The sequence below is a fragment of the Vanellus vanellus genome (genome assembly GCF_965231255.1).
Source record: "Vanellus vanellus genome assembly, chromosome: 1".
Taxonomy (NCBI): Eukaryota; Metazoa; Chordata; class Aves; order Charadriiformes; family Charadriidae; genus Vanellus; species Vanellus vanellus.
In genome coordinates this window covers 218,829,876-218,847,952 of record NC_138905.1, presented here as the reverse complement: position 1 = coordinate 218,847,952, position 18,077 = coordinate 218,829,876, and the positions used below count along the sequence as shown (strand labels likewise).

At 40.1% G+C, this 18,077-nt stretch overlaps 1 protein-coding gene across 1 annotated transcript in view; it reads right to left on the bottom strand.

The window, feature by feature from the left end:
• Nucleotides 1-345: 345 nt before the first annotated feature.
• The window catches only part of RSF1 (remodeling and spacing factor 1), a 61,448-nt gene continuing 43,716 nt past the window's right edge, over nt 346-18,077 (bottom strand). The window contains exons 10-16 of the mRNA XM_082481031.1: nt 13,068-13,122; nt 11,658-11,767; nt 8,602-8,669; nt 7,281-7,488; nt 5,393-5,616; nt 3,112-3,303; nt 346-1,301 (exon numbers count right to left, since the gene is read on the bottom strand). Of these exons, the coding sequence (XP_082337157.1) occupies nt 727-1,301; nt 3,112-3,303; nt 5,393-5,616; nt 7,281-7,488; nt 8,602-8,669; nt 11,658-11,767; nt 13,068-13,122 (1,432 nt within the window). The 3' untranslated portion in view covers nt 346-726. The remainder of the gene's footprint in view (nt 1,302-3,111; nt 3,304-5,392; nt 5,617-7,280; nt 7,489-8,601; nt 8,670-11,657; nt 11,768-13,067; nt 13,123-18,077) is intronic.

Genomic DNA, 18,077 nt, shown 5'->3' with positions numbered 1-18,077 from the left:
TTACAGTACACTTTACTGTACAAACACTTTAAAGGATGTTTATTAGGAAAGTCTGCAAGTCATAATGGATAGTAGAGTTCTTGTTTATGGTACCTTCTTGGCCTCTAATAATTCTGTTTGCCTCCAGTATTAAAATCAAACTGCTTCCATGAAGGTGATTACTAAAATGAGCTATGGTATGTTAACCTACAACTCACAAAATGCAACAGTACAGACATTAATTTTCTTTTTAACTGTCTGTTAGGTTGTAATCTAAGTTGTGAACATTTAAATATAATATATATCTCATATGAAAAAGCTAAAGCACAAGTGCTTCTGCATCCCCCCTCCCCAACCCCTCGAGCCAAACCCACCCCAGTTCCGGTTTGGGCCCTGACCGATTTGGAATGCTTTCTTAGGCCACCCATTTCCACAAATTTGTATGCACTCAGGAAATATAAAGTCAAAAATATACAAATCTCTTGTTGTTATAAGGTTTTTGTGAGTGAAATTACCCAGGACCATGGACTTGGAAGGAGAAGGGGGGTTAAGAGAGGGAATTTACAGCAATTCATCTTCAAAGTTCAAAACTGGTCACTTCACAGAAAGACTGCAGGACTGGTGAAATTCTTGCTTCTAAAAAGTGATACTGTAGTGGAGAATTTTCTAGGAAAAATAAAACAGCTTTTAATAACTGGCCCGCTGGTATGAGCTACCGTGGAATAAATTAGCACAAAAATGGAAGTCTTATAACTGTTCACTGTTACAGACGTAATCAACAAGGTCAGTCACTCTCAAAAGTTCGTCTTCATCTTCCTCCGGCCCTACAGCTTCCTGCCCGCTCCCCGTCCCGTTGGGTGCCAGGCTGGCGCTGGCTGTGCTGTCTTTGGGGGCCTGGGTCTTCTCGCTCGGCTTGCCAATCAAGTTCTCAATGGTTTTACCTGGGCTCTGTCCGTTGGTGGAAGGCAAGTCCACCAGGCTGTAGTCCAAAGGGCTCTCTACTTTCCCTACGTTATCAAAGTCATCTTCATCATCGCTTTCTATCCGGTAGCAGTGCTTCTTGGTGTTGTCTTGAGGAGCTTGTGGTGCTGGCAGCTTATTTGCAGGAGCGGGGTTTTCTGTGTCGTCATTAGCATTTTCGCAGTTGTCTTCGTCATCTGTTTCGATTCGATTGAGCCGCTTGCGGACAGGTCTCCCTTCGTCTTCCTCATCCTCTCCTTCTTCCTCAGAGTAGTCGTCTGTACTTCGCCGACGTTTCCGAATCAATCGCTTTGACTCCTTTGTGGATTCATCATCTTCAGAGTTTTTAGATGTGTAGCTCTCTGGAATAAGCAGCAGACTTAAAGCCGTTAGCAAATTCGAGTGCAACCAAAACAACTACAGTTTTTATTTTTCATCTTTCCCACTCATTAAAAAGCCACCTCTCTCTCTCACCACATACATTTCCCTCTCCTTCCCCAGGTTCCCCACCCATGTCAAAACACTTACATTCTTTTTACTTTTTAAATAAACTGCTCAAGTAGCAAAGACCAACAATTTGTTGATACTCTGTTTCCAAGCTGAGGAGTGCCAGAGGCTTTGGAGGCAGGTGTATTCCCCCCTAAATGTGATAACTGCGTGCCGGGAATAATGCAGAACTGTATCCCTAATCTCACAGCGCCCACCTTACACCCTTCCAGAAACTCAGATCCCAAATAATGGCTGCACTATCATAAAAAGATACACACACACACACAACTGTACTATACCCGCACCACCCCCAAATTATATACAACTTCTTCCAAAGCATATGAACTATCACCTGTCACCTGACATTTGCTGCCCTTTAACGAGAAGCCTTTTCTTTTTTTTTTTTTATTAACCAGAGTATTTCCTACACACCGACAGCTTTTACGCTGCCCCGTGATGGCTTAGGTGAGAAAAGACAGAGACTGAAAAATCAAATGGCAAACACCATTTGCCGTCTCCTTGTGATTAGAAATGCACGTGAATTGACATTATAAAGGGTATTATTTAATGTAGGTTCATGCTGATAGAGTTTGTCAGAGTTCCTGTATTTTCAACATAATTACATTTCCAGTAACGCTGTTACATATTTTATAACGCACTGTGGGAACTGTGGGAGAGTACTGGAATGGTCCTAAATGGTGTTGATTTTAATATGCAAAAAGCCAGTACCAAAAGTACCTGAGGAAATGGGATTTCATGGAGAAAAGATACCCTCAATCAGGCACTGTTTGAAGTCACAAGTGCAGGCAGCAAGAAACTCAGCGACCATATAGCAGATTCTTAGCACAGAGCCTATACATCGTACTTCTGAGAAGAGACTATTGAAGTATAAGACAACGTTTTTGATATAGGGTTGCATTACCTACTTGTTTCCCTTCATCTAAAAGGATCCTCTAACACTCTGTAAACTCAGGTCAGCACTTCCAAAACTTACCTACAAATCAAAGGTGCTCGGCCTGTCAAGCGCAGCCGATTTTCTGAGGAAGGCTGGCATCCATTGCAACCCATACCGCTCAGCGTCTCTCAACGCTGCACCTAAGGTCTCATAAGCCTGGTGCCCGGAATGCAAAGCACCCCAAGTCAGCGGTCGCTTTTATAAAAGCTAATTTTACATCAAAATGCACACACTCGCTCATGGTGCAGCTGACATTATTGAGAGCAGGATTCCTTTGAACTTATCACAGCTCTTTCAAACAGGAGATCAAATGAGTCTTGACCACCAGCACAAATACCATCAGGGCACCAGAAGGAATACCTTTTCTCTTACAAAAGGGAATCTTTAAAGACTCATGGGAGTCTTTAATAGGGAGGCTTTGTGACCTCTTAAGAGAAAAGTGGTGAAACAGTTACATTTAGTGCCAATTTTGGAATCCCAGCACTCTGTGCCGGACACAGTAAATTCAGACCTGGCAGTCAGCATTAGGGACAACGATGACTTTGACAAGCGAGTGTAACGGTGCGTCACGAAGCACCACTGGACTGTTTCAGAAGGAAACAGTTTCTGAAAACACCAAGGAACTCTAGAAAGAAGATTCTCCAATATCTCTGAATTATATACAGTTTTCTCTTCATGCTAACGCTGACATATACCAGCTCCTGCAAATGGTGGACTGTTTGTTTTACCTTCACTATCTGAAGTGGAGAGCCTGCGTTTATGAACTCTTCTTAACTCCTTCCCATATCGGACACTTTTCTGTGAGCCATCGCTTTCTGAATCTTCCTTATAATTAACTTGTCTCTTCTGATTCCGTCTTGATCTTCTCCTCCTAGTTTCCAGGTAATCGTCATCACTGTAATCTGTGTAATCACCACTCTCTGTACAGAAGAAAACAGTGACATGCGTTATTCCATTAAACCAAAACTGCACAATTTAGATAAGCTTTAGACCAACACCCGTCAAATCATGCGCTCTTCCAGCACTGAAGAGTCTCAACCATCGTTACCCTGACCTTTTCCAGACTGTTCAGTTCCCCCATTCATCACCAGCGTAGAATTCCTTGATTTTAAAATCTTCTCACAAACCCTTTTCCTGTCTCTCTCAAATCCTCCAGAAGGTTCCCTTCCGGTGTTTTTGTTCCCTCATCTCTACTGGTGCCAAAGATGCTTCCTCTACAATCCCTGACAGCTGCAACAACCTTACTGAGTTGGAGTCGACAATGCACATTACCACTGATGCTGGAAAGTCCTTTCTGGTTTTAAAATTTAAATAAATTGTACTCTACTCAAACACTTTTAAGAATAGGTAGATGAAAAATCACTGACATGATGAAACTTCAGGTAAGATCTGAGTTATAGAATTTAAATTAACAACAAAAATCAGTCTCACTCAATTGTCAGTTTGCTTAAAACAGAAACTGTATAGAAGATACTTACCATAATTAACAGTTCTTCCTGCACCAGTCTACTGCACCTGGTGTCATTAAGAATTAGATTTATTTACATCAGCTGAAAACAGCCTTGCATCAACTTTAGCTGCTTTTTCACTGAACTGTGCCAGAACAATTATCCCAAGACACATTTCTATACAAGTCACATACTGTTCCTAAGTTAGTGATTGACATGAGTCACAGATCAAAGTGGCATCCTCTTTACTTCCTAAAATATTAGAGAAAGAATCAGAGCAAGTCAACAACAACAACCACCTTCAGAAAGGAACTCCATCTATGGAGACTGAGAACAAAGCCACTCGCAGGGTACCTTATTTCCTTAGCTCAAAATAGGGTTAGAGCAGGATCTTGAGGGACGATAACAGGGGTAAAGGAGAGAAACACATAGTTAAGACTACATATACTCTTAGATATATATAAAATGATACTGGAATCAACTGATTTTATCGCAGATGTGCATCCACCACGAAAACAAATAGTTGCTCCTGCGCATTATAGAATAGATGAGCAATCTCTTTAGTATCTTCATTGATAACAGCTTATGATTAGTGTGATGATGCATTCAGGACAGGGAGAGAGCGACAATTTTAAGTGCATATAGCTGTCTTCATCTCTCCATGCATGAACCCTCCTTTTGGAAACCAGTACATCAAAGCAACTTACTCCAACATATTCACCACCTATATTCTAGAGAGACAGATAAAATACTGGAAAGGTAACACACGCTGCAATAAGTTAATGCTCCAGTGTACTTAGTAGCTTAAATTCACAATAAAAATAAGTAAAAATAAGTGCTTATATATCTAGCACTTTCTAGGACTGGGTGTCAAATGAAGCAGAAACAAGGAGGGCACTCGAGAGAAAGATGCTAATTATTAAAAGGTTCAAGTATCGCATAGGTACTATTCTCACACTTCCAACTGTGCTTAACAGAAAACAAACTGGCTGAAGGACAAGTAGAATAAAGTGAATTATTAGGCTCTCCTGTGATGCAAGAGTCTTCAGTTACTAAAGATCAAAAACGATAATTGTAGAAGAGAGATATTCAAGGTGTTATTGTTTGCTTTCAAGCCTGCCAGAGAACACAGAATGCCATACAACTGAAGGAATTTTCTTCCATACAAAGTGAGGGAAAATGTCTCTTTCAGAAGCTTTTTCAAAGGTATTAGGAAGATCTTCAAGTAGCTATAAAGAAGTACATTTTTGCCTCCATCCTTTCTCTTCCCTGTAATCGTGTGCCAAACCGCAAGGCACGGGGTAACTGAAACTATCCACAATGGTGGCCTTTTGAATCATAGCACAAGCATTCATTTAAATACATAATTACTTAAAATGCCCAGAACGTAGTACTCAATACCAATTTCCTGCCTAATATTCACAGCAGAACAAGTAGGAAACTGCTTTACAGCAAAGATGACATCTGACTTGACCAAAGCAAGCAAACAAGTTAGTGTCAGTCGTGACAGGAAACTCAGACTTGCCCAGTATTTAATATATCTAAGACTTCTTACACTCACCAGATTCTCTGCTTGAATTGTCCTCAGAATCTTCATCTTCGTCATCTTCAGAATATTTTTTCTTGACTGTTTTCCTTCGTAACCGCCTGCTTTGCCTCATGGGCCTGGAGAGGTGTCGCCTGGATATACGGGCACAGAATTCCGAATCGCTGTCTTCATTTGACGGCGGGTCATCTTCACTTTCATCCAGATTTTCCTCTGATATAACAAACTCGTCCTGAGATCTGTTCAAAGAGAGACCACAGACAGCAGAGATAGATATCGGAAACAAAGGACTGCACCAGTACTTGCATTTTACAAGCAATATATACAAAATAAGTATTGACTTACACAAAATACGACACAAATCTTAAGAGTAATACTGAGGAGCAAAGATCCAGAGAGAGCAAACTGCTATCCCTGACATTAGGTTTCAGTTGTATACTTGGGATACAGCTTTACAGTGCATTACACAGCAGATGACAACAGCAAGTGAACATAAACTGCCAAACTGAGACTGCAGGTCACATTTTACATAGGACAGATTCTACAGCGTTCATATAGTACGCTGCAGTATAACATCTGCAGAGCAGTAGCTATGGGTGAGCATCACGTGTGGAGGGGGAAAAAAAACCCCCACACCACATTCCGGTAAAGATGACTTCCCCTTCACAAACCAAGCACTGACCTGCTCCATTTCTGAGAATTAGAATATCATGTCTTCACACAAGATTGTTCCTCTCATGCAAAACATGCATCTCTCAGACTTATCACCTTGTAATATTGCTGTCACGTCAAAAGTGAGCCAGTGCTTTTTTTAAAAACCATTGAGGTTGAGCACTGAAGGTAAACAGTCACTTGCTGCCAGCTGAATGTCAATTCCAGTGTAACATCCAGAAGGCATTTAGCAGAGGACGGAGTTGAAAATGCAGGAGCACACTTTAACAGATCAATGCGCTATCAATTCGGTGAGATTTCCGCAAGCTACAGGCATCAATTGGAAATTTCCAGCACATTTAGCTCAGCTATTCAGGGTGCCACTGAAATGGCCTCAGCATGGTCACAGGTGAAAAACAAAGCTCAAAATTTGCATCTGTGTTGTATAGATTATACCTACACTTAGTAAATTGACTCAGTGACTGGTGTAAAGCTTTAATGTTGATGGTAAAGAGCTCAGACCTCATGCTCCATTATGGCGTAAAGGACGTCTAAAATGATTAATATTTTTAACTTTAGGAATTCCCCAGACTGAACGATGAGAAATTCCATGGAAAGAGAGTTTCAGTTAGCCAGAGCAATACTCATTCAGCATTTAAAGCTTCACATGACACGTATTTGTTTTCTACACTATAAGCCACTTCTTTGGCTGTTTTGAAACACTATCTCCTAGAGAGCAGAAATCAAGAACTGAATTCAGAACCTGCGCGTCAAGTTCTGTATGCTCCAAATGAGGGCATTTTACTCTTCCAATTACTAAATGACAATCAGGCCCGATAAAAAGCGCACAAAATAGGACATATTTTCAAAAGGAAACAACCAGCTTGGGGTTAGGTACATCTTTGTTACGGATTTCTGCTAGACAGTGACATCAATCAGGGAACTGAGCCCATCTGGCCCCTTCACTAACATAACCGTGTTCAGAACCCCAGTGTGGCCTCAAACATACCAGTAACATTTCCAGAACATGTTTTATTTAAAATACAGATTGGAGGATTGCAGCGCATGGATCCAAAGTGCAGTTTTTCCAGTACAATGACGTTCCCCTAGGCTGGGAGGACTTTTGCTGGCACCGTGCAGTGATGTTCCAGCACTGGGCACATGCTCCTAATGATCATTTCAGGGGCACCGCAGAGTCACAGAAGCCTGTAGCAGTCTGTGACTTGTGGTGGAAGTTAAACTGCAGACCTACCCATCACTGATCTTGAATTCATCCTCGCTCTCTTCTTCATCCAGATTACTGTCACTGTCCAAGTCATTTAGTCGCCGTCGTTTCTTGCGTCGTGCTGCAGCAGCCCTTTGTGGCCGCTTGTTTTCTTTCCTTTCTTCCTCGAGGATTGTGGAAATGTCTTTTCCACGGTGACCTGTGATATTAGACATGTCTTTGCCTCTGCCAATGCCTGAATTCAATGATAGAAAGGAGAAAAAAAGGGCAAGTTTATTTTTTTGTTTAACTTTATATGCATATCTCTTCCGTGCCTCTAACTTCAGTTTATTTTCTGTAAAGCAGAATATTTTTTTGTCACGCAAGACTCTGTCTGGAGTCTTGTTGCTGACACACCCCCCCCCAGCTGTGGTCACCTGGAAATAGACGTGGTCCATGTAGAAGACAGTGGAGAAGCGTCAGCCCCAACCCACATTATTACCAACACTAGTGCCTTTTGAGTAGGGCAGAGATCAGAAAATACATCTTCTCCATAACGCTGAAACTCTTTCTTGAGAGATGAAGTGTTTAAGTTGCTGTTTGGCCAGGGAGTGGAGTTTCTGGTTTTACTGGTTAAGACTTAGTTGTGTTTATTATATTGGTCTTGTGTGACGCACCCACAGACACCCAATTTTCAGATTATCTGTGTACATCCATGGAGCTTCTGAAAGCCGGTGTCTTTATGGAGGTGCCAAAAGCCAAGCAGCTGAGGGAGAATGTTTCATGGAAGTTTTCTCCAGACAAGTTAAGGTGATGCAGAAGCACAAACCCATGTGCATCTCTCAGGTACTGCTGAAGATCTCTCCTTTGGTCCCCATGTTGCCTTAACAGGCAACAAAGACCGTAATTTCACTTTATTCACATTCAACTGAGAAGTGTTTGTAGATCTGGATTAATATTTTTAAGATGACTTTGTGGACCCAGTCATTAGGGGGTCCAACTGCGGACCAATTTATGGGCCAAATTTTTACAGGGGACAAATGTCAATAGCGCCAGCTGCCATTCCAATCTCAAATCCAAAACTTAGCATACTAATTTTAAGAGTTTTCTTGTCCTGCTTATTCATTGCATTCATATATCAAAACATGTACAAGCTGAATTTAACTATCAAGAACAAATACTTTTTGGCACCTTTTGGCCATTCCCAAGGGAAATTATTTACTTTCATTCCAAAAATACAGCAGTAAAAACTGCAAACTACAAAGTTTAAGGGAGAGGATTATATCTGTTGCTTCTCATATCAAAATAAATTTGGTCTCAATCTTCTTATCACTGTTGCAATGAAAAACAAATAACAGCAGAAACGTACCTCCACCATCAGCCTCCTTGATATCATCTTCAATTGCCTCATCAATTGCCTCATCAAATTCATCAAACCTAAAAGTAACAGCTTTCATTTACAACTTTGAAGTGAACCCTAATTAAATTACATTATGAAAACATACCTCCAAATCTAAAAGTGCTCTAAGAAATGACACTGCACAGACAATGAGCTGGATATATCATAAAATAACAAAGACAATAGGTTGGATTGATGATAAAGTAGTCATTTTTTTTAAAAGTTGTGTTTCTTATTTCTACTTGCTAGCAGATTACTTATCATTGCCTGGCTGTCTTGCTATTGATTTACGTGAACAGAAAACCACTTTAATTTTACATGATACACCACTGAATTTAGCAATATATAATATGAAAGCTCTTAAAGATGGTCTCAGTGGCTTTTTTCACACAAAGCATTAGTCATTTTTTCCACACCTTTTATTAGATGACACACACACTACCAATCTGCAAAACAGACTTTCTGAAAAGCACCTATTAAAGTCAAATTATTCATCCTGTCTAATTTTTCCTTGAAAACTTATTTCAGATAGCTTCTTTCTCCTCTAAAGCTCATGGTAATTATATTTTATGAATCTGCAACATCCTAAGCTGAATAGATAAAACATACTCTACACAGTAGAAACAAATACACACATATACAGATAAGCTGTAATGTAATGTTACACAGCTAAATAGGACAAACAAAAGTAAAATATTTGAGTATGTTTGTCCTGCAGCAGCTTTGATAAGAATACATAAGTCTCTGCACCCTGAGCAACTCAACTAAAGGGAAGAGCAAACGGAGGGAAAAGGATCCATCCAGCTCTTTTCCACAGATGACTACAGATTGTTTCTTCAGTTATGAATTCCAATCCCATAAAAAAGGATTATTACCTGTACCACCAAATAGATGCTTTGAGATGTAACATGCAAAAGTGCATATTTTATTAACCATATAGGAAAGACATTTTATTTAGATGCAAGTTTTTCTTCCTCTCATTTTTTAAAAATTAGGGGGTTTGGTATTTTTTTTTAGATACAAACAACTAACAATTGGAAAATATCTTCATTAAAGATTCAGTTTCTCAGTCACAAAAGAAAGATTACAGTTATATTTAGCTTGGTCTTCCATAGTGACCTCCAGCAGAACAAGAAAAGAATAGATCTAATATTACTCTGTATTCCAACAGTAAGCATAAACCACTTTCTCCTTTAAAAATAAGGTGATGGATTTCTGGTCCCTTTATATTCCCTAAGAACGACTGCACGTCACGTTCAAGGCAGCTTTACACAGCATGGAAATAACTCTGAAATTATTCCATCAATGAGATTAGTTCCACATGACTCAAACACTATTTTCCCTCCACATCGCTAAAAAAATACCCCACCTCTTTAAAATGTGAGAAATCACTTAACGCCTTCAAATCACCACTGTCAAATAACCTGAGCTCAAACACGAGCCGACAGCTGCTTGTCTGTTAGGTGTAATGGAACAGAATTTCTTCTGCTGCTGCTTTATTTGGAATGCAGATTTCTGCTAACCTGCTCAGGAGAGGACTTTAAGAGATGACTCGGGTGATTCGAAGGGATTACAGATCTTTAGAGAACCGGAATGCTACACAATACAGATTTGTCTATAAGCGGAATAAGACGTTTAGCATTTCTTTTCCCCTGCTGAAGGAAAGCATACACAATTCTCAGTGACACCAGCAGGACTTCACTGCGGATGTATAAATTTGAAGTGACACGCTGACACATGTAATATTTTCACCAACTCGAAGTTACGTGTATGATGGAGTCTGTAAGAGCAACTCTATCATTTTGTATCGGAAGATTGATTTTTCCAGAACAACGTTATATGAAACGTTATTCCCAATAAAAATTTTCATCTTTGCACAACACGTGTCCTGCTGAAGTCGTGCCAGACGCCCTACAGGCAAGGCTTGTTTTCTGGTGGTCAGATGCTGCCTGACCTGTCATGAACGTTAATAGGAAATCTATATAATCTTGCCCGGGGCATAATGTTCCTTACAGAAATACTTAATTTCCTGGCATTTTCGTTAGTGTGACTCCTGCTGTTAATTTAAAAAGTTCCTCAAAATCAACAGCTAAGCAAGGTCAGATGGAGTTTTCCCAACCAGGGTGGAAAACTCCGCATATACAAACACCATACCTCTCCTCAACAGCAAAACCAGACTGACTATGAGGTTAATCATTGTTATTGTTGAAAGGCTTTGAAAGTTGTAATGTTCTAATTTTTTATGATAAAGGTCTACATAGAGCAAGTACAGGAAAGGTAATCTTTTTTTCTTTTCCTAATATTCCTAATGCAGCTGGAATAAAAAGCCCACAAACTCTCAGGCAACTACCTTCTTCTCCAATCCCCAAAGACAGCCTCTTGCCTGGTGGACTGGAAGAAGATATGGAGCATCTCAAGGTATAATTTAAAAAATAGTTTATAAAACACCTTAGTAATACATTGAGAATAAAAGATAGTATTAAGGTCGTGCTGAATTTTGAAAACTTTAGTGACGTGTTCTACTTTCAGAATGCACAGAGACTAAATATTGCATTTTTATCACAATTTCTCTAAAGAGTTACAGAGCAGTTTCAGACATACTGTCTCATAACTGCATTTCAAGTTTCGTGCTCCTTTTGTGTAATGAAGCCATAAGGGCGGAGGGAAAGAGAGGGAGGAATTTACGGCCTTTAGACATAAACATAAGTCTCCCTTTCAACAGGAAGGAGAGTTATGATTCATCTGCTTTAACTTACTCCAGAAACGCCAAAACCTTCTCCAATAATCCTGAACAAAGAACCATATACCTTTTATATTAATTTTTTTTTTACGCATCATCCCTTCACCATACCACCTCATATGCTTTTACAACCACCAAGCATAACCAGTAGTCAGAGGAAAGAACAAAGACGCTTCAGTTGGGCCTCTCTTTTAAATGTAAGAGTGCATGAGAAGTGGTGGGTTGCTTGAGAAAGAAAACAACAATATGACTTTTCTTTGTTTTACGAACTACTTAAGTTGCTGACCTGTAGCTTATGCACTTTCGGGTTCTGGTAGACCTCCTTTCAAGCAGCTTTGATTTTGGCTTTTTGGAATCTTTCTTCTTTTCTTCCTGACCTTCAGGTATTTCTGGCTCCTGTTCACATGAGACAGAAGTGTCAAAAAGCTTTATCTGCCCCCTCCCTCCACACTCATATGACTGAACTCATGATACAGATATTCATACGATCTATAAAGCTCATATGCCCAACACAACACATTTTGGCTTCTAATATAATGACTTGTTGCAGCAGAGTTCATGTGAATCCTTGCACATATTGCACTTACTGGCTACATAAATTCAGAAATTTAAGGGTTTAGGCTATCGTATCATTGTGTTTATACTACAACACCGAGATCGTGCTTCAGGTGATACCCCCAGGACTAGTAAATGCAGCAGCTGAACAAATTGTTGCCAGCATCTCTATATACTGAGCACAGGGACATCTTTACATCGCGCAGTTTCAATAAAGTTCCACACAGGTTTATTTTATAGTATTTTTTCCAAGTTATTAATTTAAAATAAAAATAAAAATCCGCCCCCAGGCTGAATTTTTCAAATATTTGCTCCCAGCCATAGACTCTTTTGTAAGTTTGTAAAACCTGTTATCATTTTCTGTTATCCAGAGACAGGGGGAGAAAGTTGGCTTTATAACAGTCAGTTAAGAGTGGAAAGTCTATGTTTAAAACAAACAGAAGTTTCATTTTAAACTCTCATGCAAGGAACATTATAGAATTTCAGAAGAAGGCATTTGGCTAAGACTTCAAGAGAATCACTTTAAAATGTATTTAAGAAGTGAGAAGAGGCTGTTCTTCATGTGAATAAAAACATTTTCCTGTTTTGTAAATGGAAACTGTGTAAAAGCATCTGTTAATAAAACACTAAATATTTATAGTTTTTAACCATATGTGACTTCAACATACATTTGCTGGAGGCAAATGATATGCTTCTAATAGATACGACATATGCCCTCTGAATCGTAAGCCAGAAACATTTGCTTCCATCAGTTCCAAAGGAAAGCTGTGACAATTAGCTCAGCCGACTATACAGCCGACACCAGAGTTAAATAAACTGAATCCCACCTTTACAAACTACAAAACTGGTACAGCACTCTGCTCAAAACCCAACTGTAATGGGCAGGGAGGCGACTCTGCGATCTTTCACTGACAGAGGACTCTGCGTGGCACCAGCTGACTCTAATAAACACAGTAAAGCTCCCTTGGTTTCTCTGCTAACTTCAATCTCGGTCTAAAACGAAAGGTCTAGAATTGTTTCTGACCTCCATATAGATTGATTTTTCTTTCCAAGATGCTACTAACACTTCTAATGCACCGCCAAGCAAGTTTTTCCCTGAGAAGTTTGGAAAGGAAAACAATAATACAACACAGTAACTTACCTGCGGTGGAATGATGTTCTCAATACTGATACCCACATACACCAATCGCTCTTTTCTTTAGGAGAGAAAAAAATGAAAATAAGCTTACAGAAAGACTGCAGATATCTAAAATAATGCTGCAATTAGCACCGTTTGAAGCTCTTACTATCGTTAGGCAGAAGCATCCCAAGAGGTTGTTCCAACTAAAAACAGTTATTTTAGTTGGAATTATGTGCTAAATCAAATATGATTACATTTTCCTGCATACATAATGTAAGAGATTTCCAAGGAGTTCTGACAAACAACAGTACTTGAAGTTTGCGGGCACCACAGAAATGATTGAATTGGGGTGCAAAAAGCAATTAAAAAACAACAGATGTTGTGATCAAAATTATGCTGTCATATCCATAACTACCACCAGCCTTACATACGCTGGAAGATAAAATGGGAATTCAAAATCACACTGAACTGGGAAAATTATGCAATGACGGGATGCAATCCAAAACGGACAAGTGCCAGATTTTAGACCCGGGCAGGAACAATCAACTCTAGAAACAGCAGGCAACAAATAACTGCCTACGTAGCAATTTTTCATCAGAGGGGAACAGCCTGAACAAAGACCAACAGTCAAACTGCTGTGGAAACACCTATGACGACAGATGGACGCGAGAACAGCCTACAGGACGACTGAAGGAAGCCTGCCAAGGTAGTCAGCCTTGTTCACACCCAGCTGGAGTACTTGGAAGTACTTGTGAAGTACACATACTTTAAGAAAGATGTGATGCAGCTGAACAGTTCAGAGCTAGCCTGTAGGAGTTACTGGAGGGCAGCAGATATGCCCTGTTGAGAAAGGCTGAAAAAAAAGAGGATAGATTGGTCTAGAGAACACTAGACGGAAGATGGGAGAGAGAACAGAACTCAAATACAGGAAAGATTCTTGTAAGGAGAAGCAGGCTGTCCTCCTTGTCCACAGTACGTTACAGGATTAAATCAAAGTAAGTAAAACTCAAGTTTAGACTTCGCTTGCTTAATCCTGTATCATCTGAAGTGCCCTGGGCACAGCGCTGGCTCCTGGCCTCTACCTGTGGCTCCTGAAGGACACAAGTCTCCCATAGGTCTTGTCTTACCTGTCAGCCCCAACTAGAGATGCCATGGCTATCCTAGCACCTGGCAAACAGCACTGGGTGCTGATCTTCAGGGTACCGAACTGAGCTTTCAAAAAAGCAGTCTGTCAGGATGAATAGCCAGGGACTAAAACAGACCGTAGTGGGTAACCAAACGACCACCACCACAGGTCCCCACTAGCCTTTTTCTAGGAAAACAAGGGATAATTTAAACAAATTATGGAAAGACATGGACCTGTTGGACCAGGTCCAGAGGAGGGCCACAAAGATGATCAGAGGGCTGCAGTACCTCTCCTATGAAAACACGCTGAGAGAGTTGGGGTTGTTCAGCCTGGAGAAGAGAAGGCTCCAGGGAGACCTTATTGCAGCCTTCCAGTCCCTAAAGGGCCTACAGGAGAGCTGGGGAAGGACTTTTTACAAGGTCATGCAGTGATAGGATGAAGGGGAATGGCTTCAAATGGGAAGAGGGGAGAATTAAATTAGATATTAGGAAGAAATTTTTCACTCTCAGGGTGGTGAGACACTGGCCCAGGTTGCCCAGAGAAGCTGTGGCTGCCCCATCCCTGGAGGTGTTCAAGGTCAGGTTGGATGGGGCTTGGAGCAACCTGGTCTGGTGGGAGGTGTCCCTGCCCATGGCAGGGGGGTTGGAACTCAATGATCTTCAAGGTCCCTTCCAACCTAAACTATTCTATGATTCTAAAATGAAGATATGAAAGAAAGTTGGTGGCATTTACTGGGCTCTGCAAGGACTCTAAAAGCAAGTCACACCTCTACAGATTTTAAAACGATTGTGAATAACAGTATTTTAGACCACACACTCTGAAAATAATACTGCAGGCAACAAGGTACAAACTAAACATTAGCCAGAAGACCTCCAATTTTCAGGATCCAGTGAAACATCATTACAGTTGAAAGGAACTCATGCAAGAAGCAATGCTAACCTCTTCTGGGTTTCTGAGCTAAAGAGTCTCGATCAACCTAAATCAGACTTCTGAAGTTACAGCAGGCAGTTGTGTGAGCACATATCACATGGTGCTTGGGTCGCAACAGGATGTGTCACGTACACAAGTCATCTAGACCTGCACACAAACGCCTGAGATGCGTATTAATTTTAGCCACGTTTACTTCATATATACATTATTTTTTGCAAATAGAGGCATCTACATGTAAAACTTTTGTTTCCAATACTTTCATTAATTTCTAAAGAAGCGAAGTATATTTTAAAAGTCTTCTGAGTAGCCTTCTGCACTACAGGTTTTTATCCAAATAACCCCCTGGAGAACTCTTTACTGAAAGAATCTAGCATAACATTCTTTTCTTAAATAACACAAACAAACACGGTTCCTGAAGTAATACTGACAGAGTAAAAGTGGATTTTAGGTCTTTTTTATAGCCAAAAAGACAGAATCACAGAATGGTCAGGGTTGGAAGGGACCTCTGGAGATCATCTAGTCCAACCCCCTGCCAGAGCAGGGGCACCTACCGTGACCTACAGACCATGAACTTCTACAACTTGGCATTGTTATATCTAAGTTGAAATTTCTGTCTGTGTATTAAAGTAATTGGTTTTGTCTCCTAATGTCAGTACTCCAAACTGATGGATCAAAAAAAAATCTTCATCCATCTAAACACCACGAGATTGGTTGGATGAGGAAGAATTTTGTCACACACTGTGCAAAATCACTACGGTCTAGAAATGAATTCAAATGGCATCTTAAGGCAAGGAATACAACTGCTAAAATGAGAAAGGAACTAGAAATGTAAACAATTTAGCGTTCAGCAAGTGTCTTTGATAGTTTCCTCCACTTCTCATTTCTTATAATGCAAAACATCAAGAGACAAAAGAGATGAGAAAAATTTATCTGGTTTTAAACATCATCAGTGAGGCTTTGGAGATCTGCTTTTCTTCTCCCTGGCTTGAGTACACGCTACTTAAAGAAATTAGCAAATGAAACAAGCCGATCCTGCTGAGGTAAAGGTGTTAAAATGAAATGCAAAATGAAGTATCAAATGCATTCCTTATTTGCGTGTACCACACAGAAGCTCAACACTTTACCTAACAGTTTAAACATTTGAACCGACAGGTCTCCAACGGTAGGGCCAGAGAAGCACTGACTGGTTATAAATTCTTCCAAGATGAATCCAGAAAACATCTTCTCTCATGTAAGCAGCTGCAAAAGTTGCTACAGGGAAGTCATGGAAGTGTGGATGAAAGGAAGTACTTACTCCACCTGATTTGGCCTGGGAGAAGCAGACTAGAAGGATTTTCTACCAATGAGCCTGAGAGTCTCTAACGTGAACTAAAAGGGGAATCCATAAACGCTTTAATGTCCACTCCCTCTAGTCGGTGGTAGGATGTGATTATAGAAGTTAGAGTGTACATGAGAAACCTGAAATTCAGCAAGGTTGTTGCGGTAGCACCTTGAATTCATGAATGGGGGAAAAAAAGGTATGACTTTGATCTATGTATTTGTAAGTCAACGTGCAACCTACAGTTTTCATTAAAAAAACCCTGTGATGTAACACTTTGGGGATGCATAAGAATACAGCTGAGCAGCTGAATCAATTTCAGTCAGATTCCTGAAAGCTAGAGAATAACTGCAAGAGAAGGAGAGTATCACTAGTTTAAAAAGCAACATAATAACACTGGTTCAAAGAACCTGTGAAGTGTGTGTGCCCATGATGAGACAGTTGCTTTTCTTCTCTTTGCCAAAAAGACAGACAACACATACTGTGATTTTATGGAAATATTACATTAAAATATTTCTGTGCCCCAAACAACCAACCTGCTTTAACTTTTAAACCGAGCTGTAATAAGGACTATGATTTCTTCTAGCATTCTAGTTCTTCAGCCTTTTTATCTCACAATTCATTAAAACGCACCACCATTAAGTTGAAAGACTTATGAATCAGTTTTACGCTATACGATACAAAACATTAGGTTCATTTGGTATGAGGATCAGATTGCAAAATGGTTGTTAAACATCTGTTTCAGACACTGACAAGTGCTACAATATCAATTGTGTGCTCTCCTGTAACCATGAAAAGATCATATTTTTATGCAACACTAGTGATTTCAAGAAAGCAAGACAGGCTGGAAAAAGCTTGCATTCCGCGTAACGTCTGCCAGCAGAATATTTACCAAAGTAGGTCCAAAAATATTGTTCCCTAGTAATGAGTCTGCCCACCATAACGCAGAGCAGCAGACACAGCTCCTTTGTGTCCCATACTCCCGCACAGATGGAGGCTGTGTGTAAGCTGAGCTCACGCATAAAAATAGCTAATGGTTTTGTTCCCAAAGCTACAAATTCACTAGAATTGGCAAGCCATGGATAATTTTACCACAGGGTGATCTAGATCCACCCGGAGCAGAAGTAGCGATATTAGGAACAGTTGGTTCCTGATCTGTCACTGTTATTGTTGCTGCTGCAACAGCAATAACTACCAGGAGATCTGAAGGAAGCTGAAAACAGACAGGGATTGGGCTCCACTCTTCCCAGCACTGAATCACTACATATTACTCTACCTGCTACAAATATAAACCTGCTCAATTACTTTCTTTAAAAGGGTCTCACCTTCTGGTGAAATTTGCCTTTTAAGATTCGATTCATGCAAAGTTTTGTTTAATAATGCATAGCCAAGTTATTAAATTTTGCAAAATACCCAATATATGTCCTAAAAGGTATAAATTATGCAGACTATGTTTCATGTCCCTCATTTTCAGGTCTGAAAACTGCAGATAGGATGTTCCAAATATTAAGGATGTTGTTCATAAATGCAGGAAATCGGTGTGCATTTAGCCTTCGGAAATGGTGGGGGCGGACACAAAATTTCATTCAAAGTTGTAATTTAGCTGACCCGCTGCGCTACAGCAATTGCATAATCTTGTAAATTCGGCAAAGTTTAA